The sequence below is a fragment of the Budorcas taxicolor genome, chromosome 1 (assembly GCF_023091745.1).
Source record: "Budorcas taxicolor isolate Tak-1 chromosome 1, Takin1.1, whole genome shotgun sequence".
In the NCBI taxonomy this organism is placed as follows: domain Eukaryota; kingdom Metazoa; phylum Chordata; class Mammalia; order Artiodactyla; family Bovidae; genus Budorcas; species Budorcas taxicolor.
Genome location: NC_068910.1, coordinates 186,273,352 through 186,297,444, shown reverse-complemented (window position 1 = coordinate 186,297,444; position 24,093 = coordinate 186,273,352). Strand labels below are relative to the sequence as shown.

At 39.1% G+C, this 24,093-nt stretch overlaps 1 protein-coding gene across 1 annotated transcript in view; it reads right to left on the bottom strand.

Annotated features, from left to right (window-relative positions):
- Positions 1-293: 293 nt before the first annotated feature.
- LOC128049308 (phospholipid scramblase 4-like) overlaps positions 294-24,093 on the bottom strand; it is a 40,642-nt gene continuing 16,842 nt past the window's right edge. The window contains exons 2-9 of the mRNA XM_052641577.1: positions 20,378-20,405; positions 19,776-19,886; positions 13,160-13,395; positions 8,352-8,394; positions 7,239-7,465; positions 3,993-4,154; positions 1,774-1,932; positions 294-816 (exon numbers count right to left, since the gene is read on the bottom strand). Of these exons, the coding sequence (XP_052497537.1) occupies positions 760-816; positions 1,774-1,932; positions 3,993-4,154; positions 7,239-7,465; positions 8,352-8,394; positions 13,160-13,395; positions 19,776-19,886; positions 20,378-20,384 (1,002 nt within the window). The 5' untranslated portion in view covers positions 20,385-20,405 and the 3' untranslated portion in view covers positions 294-759. The remainder of the gene's footprint in view (positions 817-1,773; positions 1,933-3,992; positions 4,155-7,238; positions 7,466-8,351; positions 8,395-13,159; positions 13,396-19,775; positions 19,887-20,377; positions 20,406-24,093) is intronic.

Here is a 24,093-nt window from a genome sequence, read left to right as displayed (position 1 = left end):
TCCAAATTGCTCAGAGATCCAGACTGGTCATGGCCCTGGTCACCTCTTTTCCTGATAGGCTGACCCTATCTTCATAGGGAGTCAGCTCCTGATTGTGCATGCTAGTAAATGAAGCATGGGAAATATAACCTTATGATATGAAAAATATGCTTTATTTTGTAATAAAATAAAAATTTCCATGGAAATTTTCATAAGTTTGTAAAACAAGTTTCTGATACATTTGCACAAGTAAAATTTTCTTTGTGCAATAAAACATAATATTTCTATCTGCCTTCCTTTTCATTTTTAATAATGAAGTGTATCATTCTTTTCACCTGAAATCAAATTTGTCTTCAGCAACTGGACATGATGGAGAGGAAAGGGTTGGAGATAGAGCCTACATGACTCTATCTCAACAAAGATTGCTCTTAAAAGACCATAATTTTACTATCAATTAGTGTAAGAGCTTTGGGATTCATTTTCTCTTATGTTTAAAGTGTTTCCAAGTTCACCACATATATATATATAGACTTGGTTAATTAGTCATAGTTTTTTCATGATAAACTCCACGTCGACCAAGTAGACAGATACGCAACTGAAACACGTTTAGATGTGTTCTTCCACTTACACTCTCAGCCTACCTGTCAATGCTAACGTCCAACAACATTAATCTGCAAGAGCAGATAAATATATTTGTGAATAGTTGAGGGCTGACTATGAGCCCAGGCAACTTTTCTAAATTTTTCTTTAATTAATCATCATTGTTGATGCGTGGTTCCATCAATCATGATGAATGTTTGAATGTTGTGGTGGAGAGCTTTCAAAATACATGAAGTCCTGAAATTAGAAAAATAATTATATGTATAATAAATATCAAATTAGACAGATAAATAATTATACAAATAAAACAGTACATAAGTAATTAAGTGCAATGTATAAAATGTTACTCTTTATAACTCAACAGGTAATATTCTCACTCCAGGTAAGAATAAATCATGAAATCTTTAGTGAAATCTTCATGAAGAGAACCTAATAGGAAGAACAGCAATTGCAAATTTGAAACTGTGGGCAGTCAATAAACTTTCCACTTGGGGTACCAATTAACTAAGTTTTCATTGTTGAAATGAGAAAAACTTGTTAATCTATACTAAACATGATTTAAAAAGGATTAAACAAGTTAAAAACATCAATTGCAATATGTTAAATAGATATTTTAAGGCAAATGCTACCGATTTTATTTCTATGCTTTACTTAATAATATTAGCCATTAATCAGATAGAAATACAGCAAAGGAATTGTACCTAATAAATATAGGATGGTACAACAACAAGGAGTACGTTGACAAAGAGGTAATAGGTGAAGAGAAAGAACATCAGCTTTAGACTTATTTTATTTCATTAACAAATCAAAGGATAGGCATCTTTAAGTAGTGAGAATAATAAGCAACATGCAATGATGACAATTACATTGAGTGGATGCTTAGTATCTTTCAAGCATGGTCCTGGCTCATTTACTAATATAATAGCTAATATTTATAACCCTGGAATATATATATATATATACATATATACATATTTCATTTCCACTTTACAAATGAGGAAACTGAGGGTTTCAAGTGTTAAGCACTTTGCAAGACATATAACTCACAAAGAGTCAGACACGACTTAGCAACTGAACAAGACATAACCAGTAAGTGGCAGAGTCAGTTTCAAACCTTATTGCCTTTCTCCTACATATGCTACTTTCATCAGAAAGAATAAATCTCTCAGAACAGCTCAACAGCAAAAGGCTTACAATGAGGAAGCAAGCGCCAAAAATCATGGCTTTCATGGTCACATCCAGGTCTAATGGGAAGTGAATTTCAAAGTGGTCAGCATCGCTCATTGCTGATAACACACCATTCCACTTCCGAGTGATACTGCCAATAATGGAAATACCATCCAGGGACAGGATCTAGAAAGACAAGAATATGACTTTAGGATGATTAAAAGGTGTTAAAACGCATGCTTTATTCTCCTGTTTATAAGCAGTTCACCCTGAGGTCACTTTCACTGTTTTTCAGTACAAGCATAGGGCAGGAAATGAATATAGTAATAATAAAATTTCAAATAGGGAATTATGGCCAGGAAGAGTTAAGTGTCCTGCAACTGGTTAATGACCAAACGGGGGAATATCTTACAATTCTTAAGCCCCATGTTCTTTCTTCATCCTCCACTGAGTTATTAGGAAAGCCTTTCAGTGGAGGTATGATTTAAACTGATTTTGAAATTCTTTCCCTAAAGTAAAGGGTGGGAATTATGGATTGGGAGGGAGTCTCTCCACTGGAGGGAAATATGCTAACAAAAGCAAGATGGTCTGCTTTGTTGTACTTCACAAAACCCATGTAATCACTCAGGCTTCTGTGGGTCCTGTGCTCTTCTTCTTCTTTTCTCTAGTATTTATTTATTTGGGGCTTCCCTGGTGGCTCAGATGGTAAAGAATCTTCCCCCCTTGCAGGAGACCCGGGTTTGATCTCTGGGTCAGAAACAGCCTCTGGAGGAGGGAATGGCAATCCACTCCAGCACTGCCTACAGAATTCCTGAACAGAAGAGCCTAGTGGGCTACAGTCCAAGGTGGTCTACTTCACTGCACTTCATAGAATCCATGTATTCACTCAGGCTTCTGTGGGTGCTGTGTTCTTCTTTAAAGTATTTATTTACTTATTTAGCTGCATCAGGTCTTAGTTGTGGCACATGGGATCTTTTGTTGCGGTGCACAGACTCTATTTGTAGCCCATGGGCTCAGCAGTTGTGGTGCAAGGGCTTAGTTCCTCTGTAGTATGTGGGATCTTAGTTCCCTGACCAGGGATCAAACTCTAATCCCCTGCATTGCATGGCAGATTCTTAACCTGGACCACCAGGAAAGTCCCAGTCCTGTCTTCTTAAATAGTCTCAGAATCTCAAAGAGCTTCAGCTTCTAAAAGGGAGATTCTGGCACTTGCCACAAGGAAAACACACAAATACCACTTTTTGGTGATTAGAATGATCCAAACACCCTGCCCTCACAATCTGGCTTATCCTCATTTTCTACTTATCTACAATGGTCTTTTAATAAATAAATAACGGTTGACAATACGGTTATGTAAAACAAGAACTAAGGGAAGTTTATTGGGTGTCACAAAAAATATTTGAAAGAGCAATTGTAGATTATGAGTCTTGTTGAATTCCAAAGCATTATGAAGAACGCTTTAAGGAGCCCAGGAATCTCCTTTGTCAGAACTGTAGGGTAGTAAGATATCATTCAACTCCCTTAGGGCTCAGCTGATAAAGAATCCACCTGCAATGCTGGAGACTTGGGTTCAACTCCTGGCTTGGGAAGATCCCCTGGAGAAGGGAAAGGCTACCCACTCCAGTATTCTGGCCTGGAAAATTCCATGGACTGTACAGTCCATGGGGTCACAAAGAGTCAGACACGACAGTGACTTTCACCTTAGAGATACCATTCTGTAGCCATTGAGATAAAGGCAAAACAGAAGGATTTTTCTTTTTCCAGAAAATGTTATAATCCACTATAAGTTTTATGCATGTTATGAGCATTGTATTGTGTTTTGAGGATGCAGCAGGCTTCTGTCTTGCACAACCTCAGGGCTGCTCTATTTGTTCTGTGGTGTGTGGGGCCTCTTCATTACTAGGACCTATATTCTGATTGGAAATCCTTGGTAAAATGGTTACTGAAAAACAGCCAAGAATAAAATGAACGCATTAGGTCAGGCTATTTAGCCTCAAGTTTAGTATTTTAAATGGTTTCTTCTTATTTTCATTTAACATGGAAATCATAAAAAAGATTTGTGGAAAGCATTAAGCAATCCCCTAAAAATAATTTGAAAACTTCTTGATGTCAACCTGTTAGTTAACTCTTTCCTCACACTATTCATTCACACACACACACACACAAATAATCTAAATCCAGATCATTCTGGGGCCTATTAGTACATGTAGAAAAAAAATTATAGAAACATGTTTATATTTGTTTACCTCAAAAACAGAATCTGAACCACAGCCATAGGTGGAACATGGCCCAAGTACTCCCATCATATCTTCTTTCTTCTCATTTTGGAGGCTGTACACTGCCCTGCACAGGTTCCAGTGTTCGGCTACAAAGCCAATGGTGACGCCAGGAGGACACTGCACCTCCAGCTGCCAAATGAAGCAGGGACAGAGGTGGGTGAATATGCCATATTAACACACACACACACACACACACACACACACACACACACACACACACACACACACACTAGATGTGTTCTTAATTCTTTCCAGAACTAGGGAAACTGTCATTGGTATAGAGTCTTCCATTTTCCCTGGGCTATTTCTTAGGGTAGTATGTCAGAGAACAGCTTTGAGAGATGAGGCCATGTTCCCTTCAGGACAAAATTACTGCTAGTTATAAAATGGTCAGTTCTCTAGGCTCTGTATCCCTCAGCTGTACATGGAGCATCTACTTGGGATCCTCTGAGTCATCTCTGTAGAATGTGAGGAGGAGGGAACCGATGCACATGTGCTGGAGCTCATGCTGCTTGGTGATGGTGGTTTGGTTGCTATCCGACTCTTCACAACCCTATGCACTGTAGCCTGCCAGACTCCTCTGTCTGTGGGATTTTCCAGACAAAAATACTGGATTAGGTTGCTGTTTCTTTCTCCTGGGGATCTTCCAAACCCAGGGATCCAACACTCATTTCCTGCATTGGCAGGCAGATTCTTTACCATCTGAGGCACCAGAGAAGCCCCTCATGTTGCTTACTGGGCTATAATAAAGTTCTTTGTCTCTTATCTAGGGCTCTCATGTCTTGTGGCACAATCCACAAAAAAGTAACATGCTAGCTTCTTAGATTGACATCTCAGACATGACAATTATAATAGGAAACTTAAGGGAATGAGCCATTCTGAAAATTAGATGCTGTGAAGACAACAGAATGTGCATGCAAGTATAGGATGAGGTGAAGATTCGTCTCAAATATGACAGTTGTTACAAAGACAATAGTGACAAAGGAGTAAGCTATATGACAATTGCTAATATTCACTGAGTGCTACACTATTTGCCAGGCACTGTGCTAACATAGGACTTCCCCGTGGCTCAGTGGTAAAGACTCCACCTGCAATGCATGAGCTTCAGAAGACACAGGTTCAATCTCTGGGTCAAGAATATCCCCTGGAGGAGAGCATGGTAACCCACTCCAGTATTCTTGCTTGGAAAATCCCATGGACAGAGGAGCCTGGCAGGCTACAGTCCATGGGGTTGCAAAGAGTCAGACACAACTGAAGTGACTAAGCCCACACATATGTGGTAACACAGTTGACATTTATTTACTACATGATCCTCAAAATAATCATCCTATGAGATAGTACTATTAATATATCCATTTTATAGGTGAATAAATCAAGGCACAGAAAGGGCTATAAGTTAATTCTATTGCAAAGGCTGGTACTTAACATAAAATTAAAATCTCAATAAATCTAAGAGATATTTTTCTGTCCAGTTCATGTATTAGGAACACTGAGGCTCAAACAGGCTAAATCAGGGGTCCCCAATCTCCAGGCCATGGACTGGTACCAGTCTGTTGCCTGTTAGGAACCGGGCCACATGGCAGTGAGTGGCAGGCATATCTGTATTTACAGCTGCTTGCTTCCCATCACTTGCATTACTGCCTGAGCTCCACCTCCTGTCAGATCAGTGGTGGCATCAGATTCTCACAGAATCGTGAACCCTACTGTGAACTGCACATGCTAGGGATCTAAGGTTGTGAACTCCTTATGAAAATTATCTCCAAACCATCCCCCTGCCCCAGGCCATGGAAAAACTCTCTTCCATGAAACTGGTCCCTGGTGCCAAAATGTTTGGGGACCACTGGGTTAAGTAAATTGCCCAGTTTTAAGTCAGTGGCGTATTTGAAATTCAAATTCTCTTGGATCACTCTCTAAAACTGCTTTTCTTTTCCTTGTAGTAAACAATTTTCTTAGGGTAGCGTGGATTATAGAAGAACAACCAAAGTGTAACTTGACACATTTGCCTTCTAGTTCCACCATCTACCAAATGTAACACCATCCTCCAAAATAAATTTTTTTTTTGGTAACACCACCAAAACAGTTATTCTTTTTTTTGAGTCACCCTGGTGGCTCAGATGGTAAAGCGTCTGTCTACAATGTGGGAGACCTGGGTTCGATCCCTGGGTTGGGAAGTTCCCTGGAGAAGGAAATGGCAACCCACTCCAGTACTTTTGCCTAGAAAATCCCATGGACAGAAGAGCCTGGTAGGCTGCAGTCCACGGGGTTGCTAAGAGTCGGACACGACTGAGCAACTTCACTTTCACTTTCACTTTATCTGTAACAAGGTGTAGATATAATGGGTAGAGGAAAAGTGTCTGGAGCGCCTTCTGATTCTAAACGTGTGTCTATATTTAGCATGACCTTATTTGGGGATATATAGGTACATTTAGATGGAGAAGGCAATGGCACCCCACTCCAGTACTCTTGCCTGGAAAATCCCATGGACGGAGGAGCATGTGCAGTCCATGGGGTCGCTAGGAGTCGGACACAACCGAGCGACTTCACTTTCACTTTTCACTTTCATGCATTGGAGAAGGAAATGGCAACCCACTCCAGTGTTCTTGCCTGGAGAATCCCAGGGACGGGGGAGCCTGGTGGGCTGCCGTCTCTGGGGTCGCACAGAGTCGGACACGACTGAAGCAACTTAGCAGCAGCAGCAGGTACATTTAGATAAATGTGTTGTAGGTAATGGCCTTTCCGCCTGCAAATGCAGGAAGGAGATGTAAGAGAGGAGGGTTCGAGCCCTGGGTTAAGAAGTTCCACAGGAGGAGGCCATGGCAACCCGCTCCAGTATTATAGCCTGGAGAATCCCATGGATAGAGGAGCCTGCCAGGCAATAGTCTGTGGAATTGCCAATTTCTAATTCAATAGATAACAATTGACAGAATTTCAAACACTGACTGCATGCATGTTAAGTCACTTCATAATAATCTTAATTTGCGCTCGATCCCCCTAATTAGCACCCAAAGACATGAACCCACCAGAAAACTGCCTTGGTGATTTTCCATAGGTAGGATTATTTGGCATTTGGCTTCCTTCCTCCCCCCAGCTTCCATTCTGACTGTGCCATGAAAGTCCCCTCCTGTGTGGCTTTGGAAGGAGCACAACTGTGCAGTGAAGAGTTGGATCAGGAAAAAACAATGGATGAGACCTCTGTCTCATCTGTCCCCTTACCTCTTGCCTGGCAGAGGGGCAACAGAAGCAGCAGCAGGTGCATCTGAAAGGTCTTTGCATTGTCATGACTTCTCGGCCCATAGAGTCCATGACCCGGAGCACGAAGGGCCTCAATGTCCGGTAAGCATTCCTGGTGTAGTCATCTGTGTCTTCAGTCACAAAGTAAACCATCTGGCCCGTGTTGTTTTTAATATCATATCTATTATTAGTTTCAAAACCTGTTATCACTAAAAATAAGATGAGAGAGATTTCTTCTTTTAGAAGCAGTTAAAATGGGCCTCATGAAGTCCTTCTGTAGTATTTGACAGGGGCCTAAAACAAAACAGCTTTTTAAAATATTTCTAATGAAAAATATGCAATGATTATTCATCTGTCCTAAAAGTATATAAGTTATTTTGAAAATTTGAAACATTTCTTTTAAGAAGTTCAGTGTAAACTTTCCCGCATAGAAGCAAACACTGGAAATGATATTCCTGGAGTATTTGAATTCAGAAAACTTTAATTATAAAACCATTTCAATGAAATTATCCACTGGACCATAAATGAATGTATCAGTCATGAGATATGCTGAGATGATTAGGGTCATCACTAGTTGTAAATAAGAAAACCAACCAAGAAAAGTTAAAGGCTCCATGTAGTGGTCAAGTGAATGAAATGAATGTGTATATCTTGTACAGTGAGGTTCAGGAAATTTGGGAGAATAGGCATTGTGTTTACCTTGATTTCTTCTTACTTCCATAGCATGGACTTAGAACTCAGCAGATTGAGACTAATTCCAGCTCCTCGACTAGGGTGCCCTTTGCTAACTCATAATCTCTTGGCTTCTTCTTTCCTTGCCCATGAAAAGTGAATATGGAGGAGTTGAGATGGATAAAGGATAGGAGGTTCGACCAAATAAAATGTAAGCCCTTTGGAAGTCTTAGATATGATGTGTAAATAGACAAAATTACACAAATAAGTCCCTTTGTTACTTTCTTGAAGATAGGGCAATAGAAAATAGTCTTTTCTCTTTGAAACACTAAAAATGATCAATATAACTAAGGAACTAGATGTTGGATAATGAAAATTTTCACCTGATTCAAATATTACTGGACACTACAAAATTATACATACTTTCCAGGGGTTCAAAATGTTGAAGAACGTGTATGTTGTCCAACTGTTGGGATAGAACAAAGCAATTAATTAGGAGAGAAAGAAATAACAGAAATAAATTAAAACAGTATTAGAAAAAACTGAATGAGACAGAGGCTAAAACATATCAATGGATGTAAAAACATCTTTTTGAAACTGAATGGAATGAAAAACATATGAAGTGAAATTAGCCTATCAGCACCTGATCAGGTGGTTATTAACAGAGCTATCCAAAAAGAACACTCTCCTTCAGTTCCACCAAAAAATATTGGAACATTTGTTTAAAATATTATAAAATTATTTTCCTGCTCCCGTAACAACATCTAGAATAAGCTGTGTTGACATCAATTGCTCCTAGCATCCATCATGTCACCTATAGACTGGAGGTGTCAGAAAGTTCAGGACAGTTTAACATAGACCAGCCATAGAGAAGCCAATTTTCTCACTGACTTAGAGAGTGTGAAGTTGGCAGGCTGGATCTTCCACAGGAATGTCCAGTCTTCACAGGTACCTCTGAAAGAGGTTAATACACCAACTTCCATTCACTTGAGCTGCTGCTTCCCTAGTGCAGCTTTAACAGGGGAGGACCCAAAGAGCTGGACGTATGTGATTAGGAATAGGGCAAAGGAGAGGAAACATTTAGGGATTTGATCCCTTGAAAATGGAGGTTGGACATACCATTACATCAACTTCTTCCTTTAACTTAAGGGTCATTGTAAAGATAAACAGTTTGACTGGCCCATCATCTGTTATACTTGAGAACATTCTAGCAGAAAAGAAACCCCCTTAAAGACAGACTAATCATATCACTGTAATTTTAGGTAACTTAGATAATTCTTGTTGCTGTTCAGTCACTAAGGTGTGTTCGACTCTGCGACTCAGTGGACTGAAGCATGCTAGGCTTCCCTGTCCTTCACTATCTCTCGGAGTTTGCTCAAACTCATGTTCATTGAATCAGTGATGCCATCCAACCATCTCATCCTCCGTCGCCCCCACTTAGATTATCAGATCATTCCTAATCCATTAGTCCAGAAAATAGCCTGAAATGCCATATTTCACCAACTACTTGTTGAATAATTAATGAACACCACATTAATGTAGTAATAAGCAAAATTTAAAATAATGTAAACAGACACAAAAGTCTTGTGGCATGATCAACTACAGGAGGGTATAGAGAGGATACAATCTTTATTTGACTAAAAAATTTTTCTTTATAAAAACTCCATCAGGTTAGAGTCTAAACATGTCTTATAAAATTATCAAATTTTATCAAAGGTGGCCACTCAGGGATTGCTTTACAATCCCTTTGAAAAACTCTAGGGGCTTTCTAATATCTATAACTAAAAAGTAAAAGTATTCATCGCTTGGTAAGAGCTTCCACTGCTGAGCAAAATATGCTAAAGAAATGATGCCTGTTGATGTGAATGGAGTTTATCGAATAAGATGCTATAGTTTCAAGAAGCAGTACTAACCAAGTGTGGAGTCACTCGCCAATCCAGTGTCTAGAAATAATGTAAACCTGATGCCCTGGATGTTAAAGTGTCAGGATAGTCCTGATAATGATTCATGTAATTAGCACATGAGATAGCAAAAAACTAGGATAGGGACTTCCCTGGAGGTCCAGGGGTTAAGACTCCAAGCTTCCACTGCAGAGGGCAAAGGTTCAGTCCCTAGTCAGGAAACTAAGATCCCACATGCCTTCAAGCGGTGCAAAAAAAAAGAGAGAAAGAAAATTAGATAAAAGAAAATGTCTGGATGCTTGGCTCTATGTCTTCCATGCATATACATAAGGTGCTTCGAGTATTAACATCTGCACAGGTTATCATCTACTCGGTGGGTCCTTGTGCCAGAAATATCAGGCATATTATAAACTTTATCCCATTAAAAATTCTCCTAACAACCCAGTTGCATAGGTATCATTAGTAGTATTTTATAGATGATGAATATATACCACTGCAGATGGTGACTGCAGCTATGAAATTAAAAGATGCTTACTCCTTAGAAAAGTTATGACCAACCTAGATAGCATATTGAAAAGCAGAGACATTACTTTGCCAACAAAGGTCTGTCTAGTCAAGGCTATGGTTTTTCCAGTGGTCATGTATGGATGTGAGAGTTGGACTGTGAATAAGGCTGAGTGCCGAAGAATTGATGCTTCTGAACTGTGGTGTTGGAGAAGATGAGAGTCCCTTGGACTGCAAGGAGATCCAACCAGTCCATTCTGAAGGAGATCAGCCCTGGGATTTCTTTGGAGGGAATGATGCTGAAGCTGAAACTCCAGTACTTTGGACACCTGATGCGAAGAATTGACTCATTGGAAAAGACTCTGATGCTGGGAGGGATTAGGGGCAGGAGGAGAAGGGGACGACCGAGGATGAGATGGCTGGATGGCATCACTGACTCGATGGACGTGAGTCTGAGTGAACTCTGGGAATTGGTGATGGACAGGGAGGCCTGGTGTGCTGCAATTCATGGGGTCGCAAAGAGTTGGACATGACTGAGCGACTGAACTGATAGATGATGAAATTCAAGCACCAAGAGGTTAGAAAAGTTACTCAAGGTAGAATGAGGAGGGTGCAGAGCTAGAATAAAAAGCCAGGTTGTCTGGCTGTAAACCTGTTAGTTTCTTTTACATTTTTTTAAACTAAAAACACTCCTAAAAGGGAAAACGGTATTCATAAAATATGTTCATTTAACTTCATTCAAAGTAATAGAAGAAATTAAGAAAAATTTTTAATGTTTGAATGAACAATATTAAAGCTATACATTTTTAAAAAGAAATGACATCAGATATTAGATTTCTAAGGAAATTTTCTGTTTTTAGAAAATATTAAAGTTTATGAAAAAATAAACTTTTAAAACCTGATTAACTTATAAGCATTTTATAAGCTTCCAAAATAATATAGCAATTATTCTAGCACTTTACCTGAAGGCTCTGTATTTCATCAACATTTTGTCAAACAATAATAAAGTTTTTGGTTTATGTAAAATCCAAATTTTCCTGATCTAACGGTTTTACTTTCAAGATCAACACTATAACTTTGTAACAATGGTTTTCAATGCACAGGATTAACAGTCAGTATATAAAGTCAAAAAGAGAAACAAGTCAGTGCCAATGAACATTTGGTTGACTATGTGGGAAGACAAGTGTTGAATGGGCAAGTCCCTTGCTTTTAAGGTATTTAAACATTTGCTTTTTCTAAACGTGATCATAATTTAGTAGTTTCTAAGGTATTTACAATACTAGGTTTATCTTATTTTCTTTAAGCAAAATTTTTGTTTCTGACATAGGTTTTGAAACAACACCATTCAGTACACAAACATGTTGGCATATTGCTCCAGCTTCTGAAATAGTTGTCCGGATCCTAAAATGTCCATATAAATGAAAATTAGGGAGTCTCTGTTGTAAAAAGGGGTTCTCTGGAACTTGGCCTGAAACAATATCCTTGTTATTGTTGTTTGGTTGCTAAGTTGTGTCTGACTCCTTGAGACTCCATGGACTGCAGTATGCCAGGCTCCCCTGTCCTCCACTGTCTCCCAGAGTTTGCTCAAATTCATGTCCATTGAGTTGGTGATGCTATATAACCATCTCATCCTTTGCCATCCCCTTCTCCTTTTGCCTTCACCTTTCCCAGCATATGGACAATATTCTTGCCTGGCTTCTATTTTTATTTACATTGTATGCTTTGGGAGGAGGCAGGATTGGTTGATGAAAACTATGGATAGTGAGAAAAAGCAACGGCCTAAATCGCTTCATGGGAAATAGATGGGTAAACAGTGGAAACAGTGGCTGACTTTATTTTTTGGGGCTCCAAAATCACTGCAGATGGTGACTGCAGCCATGAAATTAAAAGACGCTTACTCCTTGGAAGAAAAGTTATGACCAACTTAGATAGTATATTCAAAAGCAGAGATATTACTTTGCCGACTAAGGTCCGTCTAGTCAAGGCTATGGTTTTTCCATTGGTCATGTATGGATGTGAGAGTTGGACTGTGAGGAAGGCTGAGCGCTGAAGAATTGATGCTTTTGAACTGTGGTGTTGGAGAAGACTCTTGAGAGTCCCTTGGAGTGCAAGGAGATCCAACCAGTCCATTCTGAAGGAGATCAGCCCTGGGATTTCATGGAAGGAATGATGCTAAAGCTGAAGCTCCAGTACTTTGGCCACCTCATGTAAAGAGCTGACTCATTGGAAAAGACTCTGATGCTGGGAGGGACTGGGGGCAGGAGGAGAAGGAGACGACTGAGGATGAGATGGCTGGATGGCATCACTGACTCGATGGACATGAGTCTGCGTGAACTCCGGGAGATGGTGATGGACAGAGAGGCCTGGTGTGCTGCAATTCATGGGGTCGCAAAGAGTTGGACACGACTGAGTGACTGAACTGAACTGAAGGCACCGAGTGATTCACTCACTGCCCTCTGTTCTTTGTAACATTGCTTTTCTTGTTGTTCACCCTTTACTTCTAAACAAATGGCAACCTAATTAACATCTTCATAGACTTTCTACTATCCCTATTCCTATTTTTTAAATTGTGTTCAACAGGACATTGTGAATGTCTTAAAATTCAGCATACACCCTTCAGGAAAGTCATATTCATACCACCAGAAAAATCCCTATCTTCTTTTTTCCCCATTCCCATTCCTGAAATTATCATCACCATTCCTATAGTCACACAAATTAAACATCTGTCATCTCTGACCGATCACCTTTATGTACTCTATCTAGTCTCTTCTTCTTAGATCCCTAGTCATACTTTGTAAGAAAACAATTTGGATTTGTGTGGAGTACCTGGGCTAGGCATTCCAGACCCGGAGGACAGTGTGGTATGGGAGTTGGCACTGGCATCCATACTACTGGAGCAGAAAGTTGTGGTGCAGGATATTTTCCAGGCTGGTATTGGATGGGGCGGATACTTCCAGTCTGCATGTACAGGGGGAAGGTACTGGGCTGATGTGGACCATAGTATCCCATAGGCAAGCCTCCTGGGTAGCCTGCAGGTGGAGGGATAGCTGGTCCAGGAGGCCCTGCATTCAAAAACAAATGGAAGAATTATACATTATGAACGCTACAATATATGGTGGTGTCAGCATGACTTTTTACATGGAAATGATATGCATCACACAACCTCCACTTAAAAATAAGAAGGTGTTTCATTTTATGAGTATATAGAATGTACCAAAATGCACTAAGGGGATTTATACCTTAACTCATTTAATCCTCTTAAATCTTATGAAGTAATTATTCCCATTTCAGAGGCATAGAAGTAAGGTTGAAATATCAAGTTAACATGCTAGCCTTTATGCATTAGTTTCCTTTGTAGGAAGATTAACGTAAGGCCTAGCATATAATTAGAATGGTAAAGTTTTTCCTACTATGTTTATGGCTACTATTGTTTAAGGTCTTCTCTGGTGGCTCAGATGGTAAAAATATGCCTGCAATGAGCGAGACCTGGGATCAATCCCTGGGTTGGGAAGATCCCTTGGAGGAGGGCATGGCAGTCCACTACAGTATTCTTGCCTCGAGAATCCCCAAGGACAGAGGAGCCTGGCGGGTTGCAGTCCATGGGGTTCCAAAGAGTCACACAACTGAGCAACTAAGTACATACACAAATTGTTTAAGGTCAGAAAGATAGTAAGGTCTACTTAATGTCAAAGCAGTTGTTTTAAAGACTACTATCTAACTCCAGAATAGTTTCATCACCCCCTAAAAAATCCTATACCAATTACCAATCATTCCCCACCTTTCTCCCAGGCCCTGGAAACTACTACCTCCACAGATTTGCCTAAACTGGACATTTCATATAAATAAAATCATGTAACACATAGCCTTCGTACCTGGTTGCTCTTTGTGGCATATTTTTAAGGTTCATCAATGTTGTAGCACGTATTAGTACTTCATTAATAAAAATTAGTGAAATAATCATACTCATGTCAGAAAAAATATATTTTAAGATGAAAACTATAGCTGCTGCTGCTGCTAAGTCACTTCAGTCGTGTCCGACTCTGTGCGATCCCATAGATGGAAGCCAACCAGGCTCCCCCATCCCTGGGATTCTCCAGGCAAGAGTACTGGAGTGGGCTGCCATTTCCTTCTCCAATGCATGAAAGTGAAAAGTGAAAGTGAAGTCGCTCAGCCGTGTTCGACTCTTAGTGACCCCACGGACTGCAGCCTACCAGGCTCCACCGCCCATGGGATTTTCCAGGCAAGAGTATATTTTATAACAACAGACGTGGCACTCTGTCAAGAAGACGTAACAATTATATATACCTAAAAACAGAGTTTCAAAATATATCAAGCAAAAACTGACAAATATAAAGTGAAATAGGCAATTCAACAAACAATAGTTAGAGATTGCAATACCCCATTCACAGTAATGGGTAGAATACATGAGCAGGAGATCAAAAAGGAAACAGAAGTGCAAAACACTACAAATGAAACACTACAAATGAAACTAGACATAACAGAATGTATAGAACACTTGACCCAACAATAAACCTTAAAACATTCTTCTCAAATGCACACAGAACCTTCTCAAAGACAGACCTATTGGCTGGGCCATAAGACAAGTCTCAATAAATTTAAGACATCTGAAATCCAAACAAAATATACTCTATTACAACAGAGTAAAACCAGATATCAATAATAACAGAAGGAAATTTGGGAAATCACAAATATGAGGAAATAAAATAATGTACTCCTAAATTATCAAAGGGATAAAAAAAACATGAGGGAAATTAGAAAATAATTTGAGATGAATAAAACAAAAACATAATATACCAAAGCTTATGGGATGTAGCTGAAACAGTGCTTAGAGGGCAATTTGAAGCTGTAAACACCTACATTAAAAAAGAAATATCTTAGACTTCCCTGGTGGTCCAGTGGTTAAGAACAATGCAGGAGAAATGGGTTTGTTTTCTGCTCTAGGAAGATTCCACACGCCTTGGAGCGACTAAGCTCATTGGCCACAATTATTGAAAGCCTGCGTGCCCTAAAGCCTGTACTCTGCGTTAAAAGAAACCACCATAATGAGATGCCCACACACCACAAAAAAGAATAGCTGCAACTAGAGAAAGCCCAAGGGGAGTGACAAAGACCCTTGGAGCCAAAAAGAAAGAAAGAAAGAAATATCTAGGAGCAGTAACCCAACTTTCCACCTTAGAAATAAACCAAACTCAAAGCCATCAGGAGGAAATGATAAAGACTGAAATAGAAGAGAAAGAAATGAAAAAATAAAAATAGACAAAATCAACAAAACCAAAAGTAGGTTCTTTTAAAAGATCAACAAATTGAGAAACCTTAAGCCACACTAACCAAGGGAAAAAATAGACTTCAATTATTAAAATCAGGAATGAAAATGAAAATGGGGCTATTACTAAAACTTTACAGAAACTAAAATATACCATAAGGAAATACGACCTTATATATGCAAAAGCAGAATGCTGCCCATGATTTCTGCACACAGCACAGCCAACGGGGTGGGCAGACCACCTAAGCTATGCTTCCTGTCCAACCCACTGATTCACCCCTTCCCTCACTCCATTTAAGGAACTAGCTTAACTACTTGGCTCCTGTTACTTGTTCTCACTCCCTCCTGCTGTAGCATGAGCCTCAGTAAGCCCTGTTTGAATCTCTCATCTCGCGCCTTATCAATTTCTATTGATTAAATAGTCCAAGGTCTAGGTCTATAACACTCACATAGGTAGACACATAGTGGATGAAGGGATTAAAGAGGAGGGGCAAGGAACTGAGGCAGAGGAGATATCCTATGATGTAAGTGCTGACACATGAGACCCAGTTAGCACCTTCATGAGTGGGAAAGGTTTTAGACAGAACAGGCACAAAATGAGCAGCTGCACAGGGAAATCTCAGTACCACATGGGTAAAGGCCATGTGTGAAGATTTAGCAAACAAAGCAGAAAGGAAGGTGGGGAAGAAGGGATGATGATGAAAGACCTCTACTGTGTGCAAAGCACTTTATGCTGATAACATGCACACTGGAGTGACCAGTTTTACATTTAGAGCCTTTATGAATAGGAAGGTTGGAAGAGGCAGGAGGTGCCTGAAGGAGTCTAGATGGGAGGTAAGGAAATTTAATTATGATGAAAGGAGTAGAAAGTAGAAAAACAATGATTGACATTAAAGAGACATATTGTCTTGGTAACAAATGATATGAGGAAAGGGTCTCAAGTTTCTGACTGCAGGAGTCCAGTGTAGAGAAAGAATATTGTGTTTAGGAACAAGATGCCAAAGATGTATTGAGGATCACTTGAGTTTGAGATCCCAGGTCACTAAGGGCAAGTGGTCTACATGCGGTTGGAAATATAAGTTTAGCGCAGAGGAGACAGATTTGGGTGGGAGTGGAAGGATTCCTAGGGCTTCCCTGGTGGCTCAGTGGTAAAGAATCTGCCAGCAACGCAGGAGACAGGGGTTCAATCCCTGGGCTGGGAAGATTCCCTAAAAAAGGATATGGCAACCCACTCCAGTATTCTTGGATAGGAAATCCCATGGACAGAGGAGCCTGATGGGCTACAGAGTCACAAGAGTCAGACACAACTTAGCAACTAAACAACAAAGGGATTCATAAGTGGTTAAAAGCAAATGAAACCATGGGATATTCCCAAGATTACTAAAGAGAGTGTAAAAGGACAAGTAAATGGAAGAGATGAGAGAGTGGACAGGCCGGTGCAGCCAGGGGCTGGACAGGGAATCAGACCAAGGACCTCTGGGAATACCAGTTTCTAAGTGTAGTTTACACAGAGCTCGTGATAGAGACAGACTCAGGAAAGACTAAAGGAAAATAATGGCAACTAGAAACAATGTCAAATTAGAGCTAAGTGAGAAAAAAGAGCTAACGTCTTTAGAAAAATGGAGAAAATTCAGTTTGTTGTAAAGAACGTATTGGGTTGGCCAAAAAGTTCATTTAGTTAGGGAATATACTGTTCAATAAAGTTCTTGGTGAAAATGAAAAATACGCCTTTTATTTGTACTTAAAATTGAACAAATTTTTTGGCCAATGAAATACTTTTAATTTCTATAAGAATTGTGTTCAAGAGTACCCAAACTGGACTAAATATTGGATATCTCTCTCCTCTTTAGAACTATTATTAAAAAACAACAATGTCATACAAACTATCTCAAAAATACTAATTGTTATATCATTTTAATGAGTTGATTAATTATTGTGGTATTAACCATGTAATCTTAGGATAAAAGTATCTCATGGAACAAAATCTGAGTATCAATAAATTAGTAAGAAAATTACAATTTAGATTATGGTGCTATTCTATAGAGTATAGAGACTATATTTCTAAAAAATATAAAAATGTACATAATCAAATGATTAATGTTATAAGAATACATTATTCTGAGATGTTAAGAGAAGAGCATAATATATGTGGGAAACAGTATACGTTTTATACTCCCTTTTAACCTTTAAAACTGCTCTTAAAAGTTCTGATTGTTCTGCAAGAAAACACAACACAATAAAACATGTTTAACTTTGTATAATTTTGTTATGGAGCATTGTCCTACCACTACTAGTGTGAGAAATACTGTTTTATGGAATTTGTATTTTCTTAGTCATTTTGACTATTATTATACTTTTTTACTTTATTTTCCGTGGAATGAATATCGAGTAATATAATGCAAATAGAATATATAATTGAATCTTAAGAAATTCATTAAAACTAAGTATTTCAAGTACAGTATTTCCAGTTCCTAACTCCATCCTAAAGATCAGTCCTGGGTGTTCATTGGAAGGACTGATGCTGAAGCTGAAACTTCAATACTTTGGCCACCTCATGCAAAGAGTTGACTCATTGGAAAAGACCCTGATGCTGGGAGAGATTGAGGGCAGGAGGAGAAGGGGACGACAGAGGATGAGATGGCTGGATGGCATCACTGACTCGATGGACGTGAGTCTGAGTGAACTCCGGGAGTTGGTGATGGACAGGGAGGCCTGGCGTGCTGCGATTCATAGGGTCACAAAGAGTTGGACACGACTGAGCGACTGAACTGAACTGAATGCGAATTAAGGGGACACAATTTACATCAGTATAAGTAAGTATATCATTCAGCCACTAGATGGTGATCATGGTAAATTTTTGTTGTCGATTCTCATAAGTGAAAATTCATGAGTTGTATGTTTTTCATCACAATATTTTTCAACTGACTTACTCGTTTAACTTGAAGGCTGTATCCTGCTCTCTTGCTAATTTTTTGATACAGAAGGGAGCAGACAGACATTTTCCCAGATGAACAGAACATGATTTATAGCCAACAATTACTTCTTAGAAATGGTATAGTTTCTGTTCTAGTATAACCTAGGTACTTGGATATAGAGCAACTGGTGAATGTAAGATAAATTATGTAGATAATTTGAAAGCCACTGAAGTAAAATATAGAGTAACAGTCAGATACAGTGAAATTATGATCCAGGGTTGTCAAAAATTTGGATTTAGCAGGCATTAAGCAGTAATGAGGGGTTATACAGGGGCTGTATGCTCAGATTCATATAACACACATATACATGAGGGAAAGAGGAAAAGGAAGCCCTAACTTCAGAAAGCACTGCAGAGACAAAGGCTACCTGAGCTCCATGGATCGTATGTCTGGAGCCAAGAGAACACCCTTGCCAGTATCCTATGGATACCAGGGTTTCTTCTGCTCTTCCACAGCCTAACTCACTTGTTTCTATCTCAAAACATATGCTTAAATATATATTTAAAGAAATAGCACTACACTTTATCATTTTCTAAATCTTCAAAATGTATTTGAATATAATCCTGATTAAAACTATTTCCTCAGTCAAAAGACTATTTAATTTTTTAAAAGTTACATACTGCCCACATACTTATCAGCATCCATTTTCCTGAGTCTCTGAATACAGTATGAGCTTTCAGACTTACAAAAATATTTGCAGAAAAACAAGCTCCTTAATTAGAACTTGAAGCCATTTGCCTCCACTGTTCTGCACTTCTCCTGGCATTTGTCCCAAGAATGCCTCGGACCAGACCATCATGACCATGAGCTTTTGGACACAGTGTTCTTTCCTTTGATTGAGAAATTCCTCATTGTGCCAGTAAAACTTGACTTCCTCAGTGCTTCCCTCCAATCCCCCATAGAGGTAGTTACTGCCTTTGTGCACTTACAACATTCTCTTCATTCTTAAGCAAAAAGAGTGCCATCAATGTTTGTACAATTTTCTTCCTAAGTTGCCTATAAATCCTATGAAGACAGGAATATGATTCTAATTAACATCTAGTAAACTACTTGGCCCCCTGTAGGCATTAAATATTTATTATTGAATCATTCAATTAATTAATTAGTTAATTTAAAAAGAAATCTTAACTATGAGGATGGTTTTCTGGAGAGGGGAAAGATTCTTTTCAAATATTTAACCTACCTGGTACAAAACTGGAACTGTACTCAGGAGGGGCACCAGGCCTTGGATCAGGTGACTTTATTTGATTCTCTGTTTCATCTGCAGGTTGCTTAGGAGCTGTGGGGACTATATCTTAGGGGGGAGAAAGGTAGTACATGATTTGCAATGGAATGATAATATGATCAGAGAATATTCATTTTTTCTGTTGGTATGTATCAATGAATATGACCAATATTAAATATACTCATTTCTTATAAAAAGCAACTCAGTATGTATATTAGATATCAACCTATAAATATATTTTTAACTATCACCTCTCTTTGCTGACTTACTTTCCCACCTGCATTTTTCCTTTACCTAATTTGCCCCCACGTACAAGCGGAGACTTTTTTCATTACCTATATGCCACTCTAAATCCCTTTTAATCCTTTTCTGTCAAAGATAAATAAGAATGTTCATATATATAAATGAATAAATAAATGTATATATGTATATAAATTCTTCAAATATTAAACACGAATAAGTAACTTCAGAAGGAAATACACTCTAACTTTTTAAGGAAAGGAATCACACAATTCACAATTGAAAATACAGCATATTAAAATGTATTCACAAAAACTTACCAGACATTTTGAAGAATTCCAATTAAACCTGAAAACAAACAAACAAAAAAACAATTTTTACCTTATATATTTACAGTTACTATTATTAATCAGTGATACATGTAAGAAGTTCTGTGATTCTTTTAGTCTCTAGTTACCTTTCATTCATTCCTTCATCAATTCAACAAATATTTCCCTAGCACCTATCTTCTACGTGGTGTTGAAAATACAGCTGTAAAGCAGATGGGCACTCTGCTAGAAATTATATTCCAGTGGGGTGGAACACATCAACAAATACTTAAGATTAAATGTAGATAGTACAGTTACGAGGAAAACAAAGTTAAAGTAGTGAAAACATGGATGGTCCCCGAGGGTCAGAGAAAGCCTCTCTCAGAAGGTGACCTTTAAGCTAGGTGAACCACGGGGAAAAGTTCCAGAAAGACAAGAAAGTTGAATGAGAAGGCCAGTAAGCTTTGTGATACTCAAGGGAGAGAAAGAGTTCAGCTGTGACAGGGACAAAGGGAAAGAAGAGAACCAAGGTCAGAGGTGGAGAAAGAGGTCTGATCATACCTAAAACTCATGGTAAAATGTTTGGAATCTGTTGTCACTGCAGTGGGGGAGTCTTTAGGAGACTTTAATCAGTGGAGTGATCAGATCGATTTAAACTTTATCTTGAGGGTGCAGAATGGAAGCAGTGGGGGAGGGATGGCAGCAGTAATCCACGTGAAAACTGATGCTGGTTTAGACTGGAGGTGACACCGAGAGGGTCAGATGTGGTCAGATGCATAAAAAGATCTGGGAGCAGAACCTACAGGACTTGCTGATGGACTCAGTACAGAGAGGAGTCAAGGATGAGTCTCACTTTTTAACCCAGGGTAGCTAAGTTGATGCTGATGCCAGTAACTGAACTAGAGAGGAAGATGGTGGGAAAATACTGGGGACTGGAGAAGGTAGGAATCAAAAGTTTAAATCAAAACATGTTATGTTTAAGATAAGGCTAAAAGAAGACATGTTAAACATTTAAATCAAAAATATGTGTAGGTGAATACTATGAGAATAATTCAGAGAAGTAAAAATGTTGAGATGATATTTGAAACAAGAGGTGGGTTAGGAGAGAGATTCCATTAATTCAGTCAAGAGGAAAAGATTATTATTAGGGAAAGGAATTTTATTATTTCAGGTTTCTTGGTTCTGTGTGACGACAAATAAAGAAAGAAGATCATCAAAAGCTACAATATACTGAATGCTTATCAAATGTCAGGAAAAGGCAGAGGATTTTTCATGTATTATCTCAAATTTGCACAGCAAAGGAAACTATAAACAAAATGAAAGGACAACCCACAGAATGGGAGAAAATATTTGCAAACAATGCAACCAATAAGAGGTTAATCTTCAAAATTTACAAATAGCTTGTGCAGCTCAGTATCAAAAAAACAAACAACCCAATCAAAACTTGGGCAGAAGATGTAAACAGACATTTCTCCAAAGAAGACATACAAATGGCCAAAAGGCACATGAAAAAATGCTCAACATCGCTTATTATTCAGTTCAGTTCAGTCACTCAGTCGTGTCCGACTCTCTGCGACACCATGAATCGCAGCACGCCAGGCCTCCCTGTCCATCACCAACTCCTGGAGTTCACTCAGACTCACGTCCATCGAGTCAGTGATGCCATCCAGCCATCTCATCCTCTGTCATCCCCTTCTCCTCCTGCCCCTAATCCCTCCCAGCATCAGAGTCTTTTCCAATGAGTCAACTCTTTGCATGAGGTGGCCAAAGTACTGGAGTTTCAGCTTTAGTATCATTCCTTCCAAAGAAATCCCAGGGCTGATCTCCTTCAGAATGGACTGGTTGGATCTCCTTGCAGTCCAAGGGACTCTCAAGAGTCTTCTCCAACACCACAGTGAAATGCAAATCAAAACTACAATGAGGTCTCTATTCACACCAGTCAGATTGGCCATCATCAAAAAATCTACAAACAATAAATGCTGAAGAGGATGTGTAGAAAAGGGAGCCCTCCAATGTTGTCGGTGGAAATGTAAATTGGTGCAGCCACTACAGAGAACAGTCTGGAGGCGCCTTAAAAAACTAAAAATAGGGCTACTAGATGATCCAGCAATCCCACTCCTAAGTATATAGCTGGAGAAAAACATGCTTCAAAAGGATACATGCACCCCAATGTTAACTGAGGCACTGTTTACAATAGCCAAGACATGGAAGAAGCCTAAATGTCCATCAGCAGAGGAATGGATAAAGAAGATGTGGTGTGTATATACACACAATGGGTATTATTCAGTCATTAAAAAGAATGAAATAATGCCCTTTGCAGCAACATAGATGGATCTGGAGATTATACTAAATGAAGTAAGTCAGGTAGAGAAAGACAAATATCATATCACTTTTATGTGAACTCTAAAAATATAACAACCATGTACAAAACAGAAACAGAGTCACAGACTTAGACAACAAACTTACGGTAACCAGAGGGGAAAGGTTGGGGGAAGAATAGACAGGCCATTTGGAACTGACATGTACATACTGCTATATTTACAATAGCTAATCAACAAAGACCTACTGTTGGGTAGGCACAGAGAACTGTTTTTTCTGTAGTATCATAAATGAGAAAAGAATTTGAAAAAGAATAGATACAGGTACATGTGTAACTAAATCACTCTGCTCTACATCTGAAACCAACACAACATTGTTAATCAACTATACTCCAATATAAAAGAAAAACTGAAAACAAAAAATAAATAAAAGCGTAATAGTGGAAGAAACAAACAAAAACCACCTAATACATAAATGGAAAATGTTGCTAAACTTAAGTACTTCTAAGTACTTTCCTTGTTCTTTCCAATGAATTATCTTGCTTATCAGAGTACAGAATGTGGTCATTTGTGTAGTTCAAGTAGAGTAGAAAGTTACCGATACAGAGTAGATATGTCAAAGAAGCACTGGAACACTATATGAGTGAGTAGTCAATAAGGATGCTGAGTTGACCCAGTGAATGTCACCACTGCATAAGCCACTATGTAGATTCTAGGCTCTTGCCAAGCCTGGGCCACCAGTCTTGGCCCAGTTCCTCTCCTTCTCTGGAGCTGGAGTTTATTGTGTCTTAAAAGTAAAAGTGAAAGTGTTAGTGTCTTGACGACGTCATGGACTGTAGTCGGCCAGGCTCTTCTGTCCATGGAATTCTCTAGGCAAGGCTACTAGAGTGGCCAGCCATTCCCTTCTCCAGAGGATCTTCCCAACCCAGGGACCCGTGTCTCCTGCATCGTAGGTGGATCCTTTACTGTCTGAGCCACTAGGGAAGCCATGAAATTAAAGATGCTTGCTCCTTGAAAGAAAAGCTATGACAAACCTAGACACAGTACTAAAAAGCAGAGACATCACTTTGCCGACAAAGGTCCATCTAGTCAAAGCTCTTATTTTTCCAGTAGTCACACAGGAGAGTTGAACCATAAAGAAGGCTGAGTGCCGAAGAATTGATGCTTTTGAAATATGGCACTGGAGAAGAGTCTTGAGAGTCCTTTGGAGTGTAAGGAAAGATAAAACCAGTCAATCCTAAAGGAAATCAACCCTGAATATTCATTGGAAGGGCTGAAGCTGAAGTTTCAATACTTTGGACATCTGATGAGAAGAGCCAACTCATTGGAAAAGACCCTGATGCTGGGAAAGATAGTGGGCAGGAGGAGAAAGGGGCAAGAGAGGATGAGACGGTTGGATGTTATCACCGA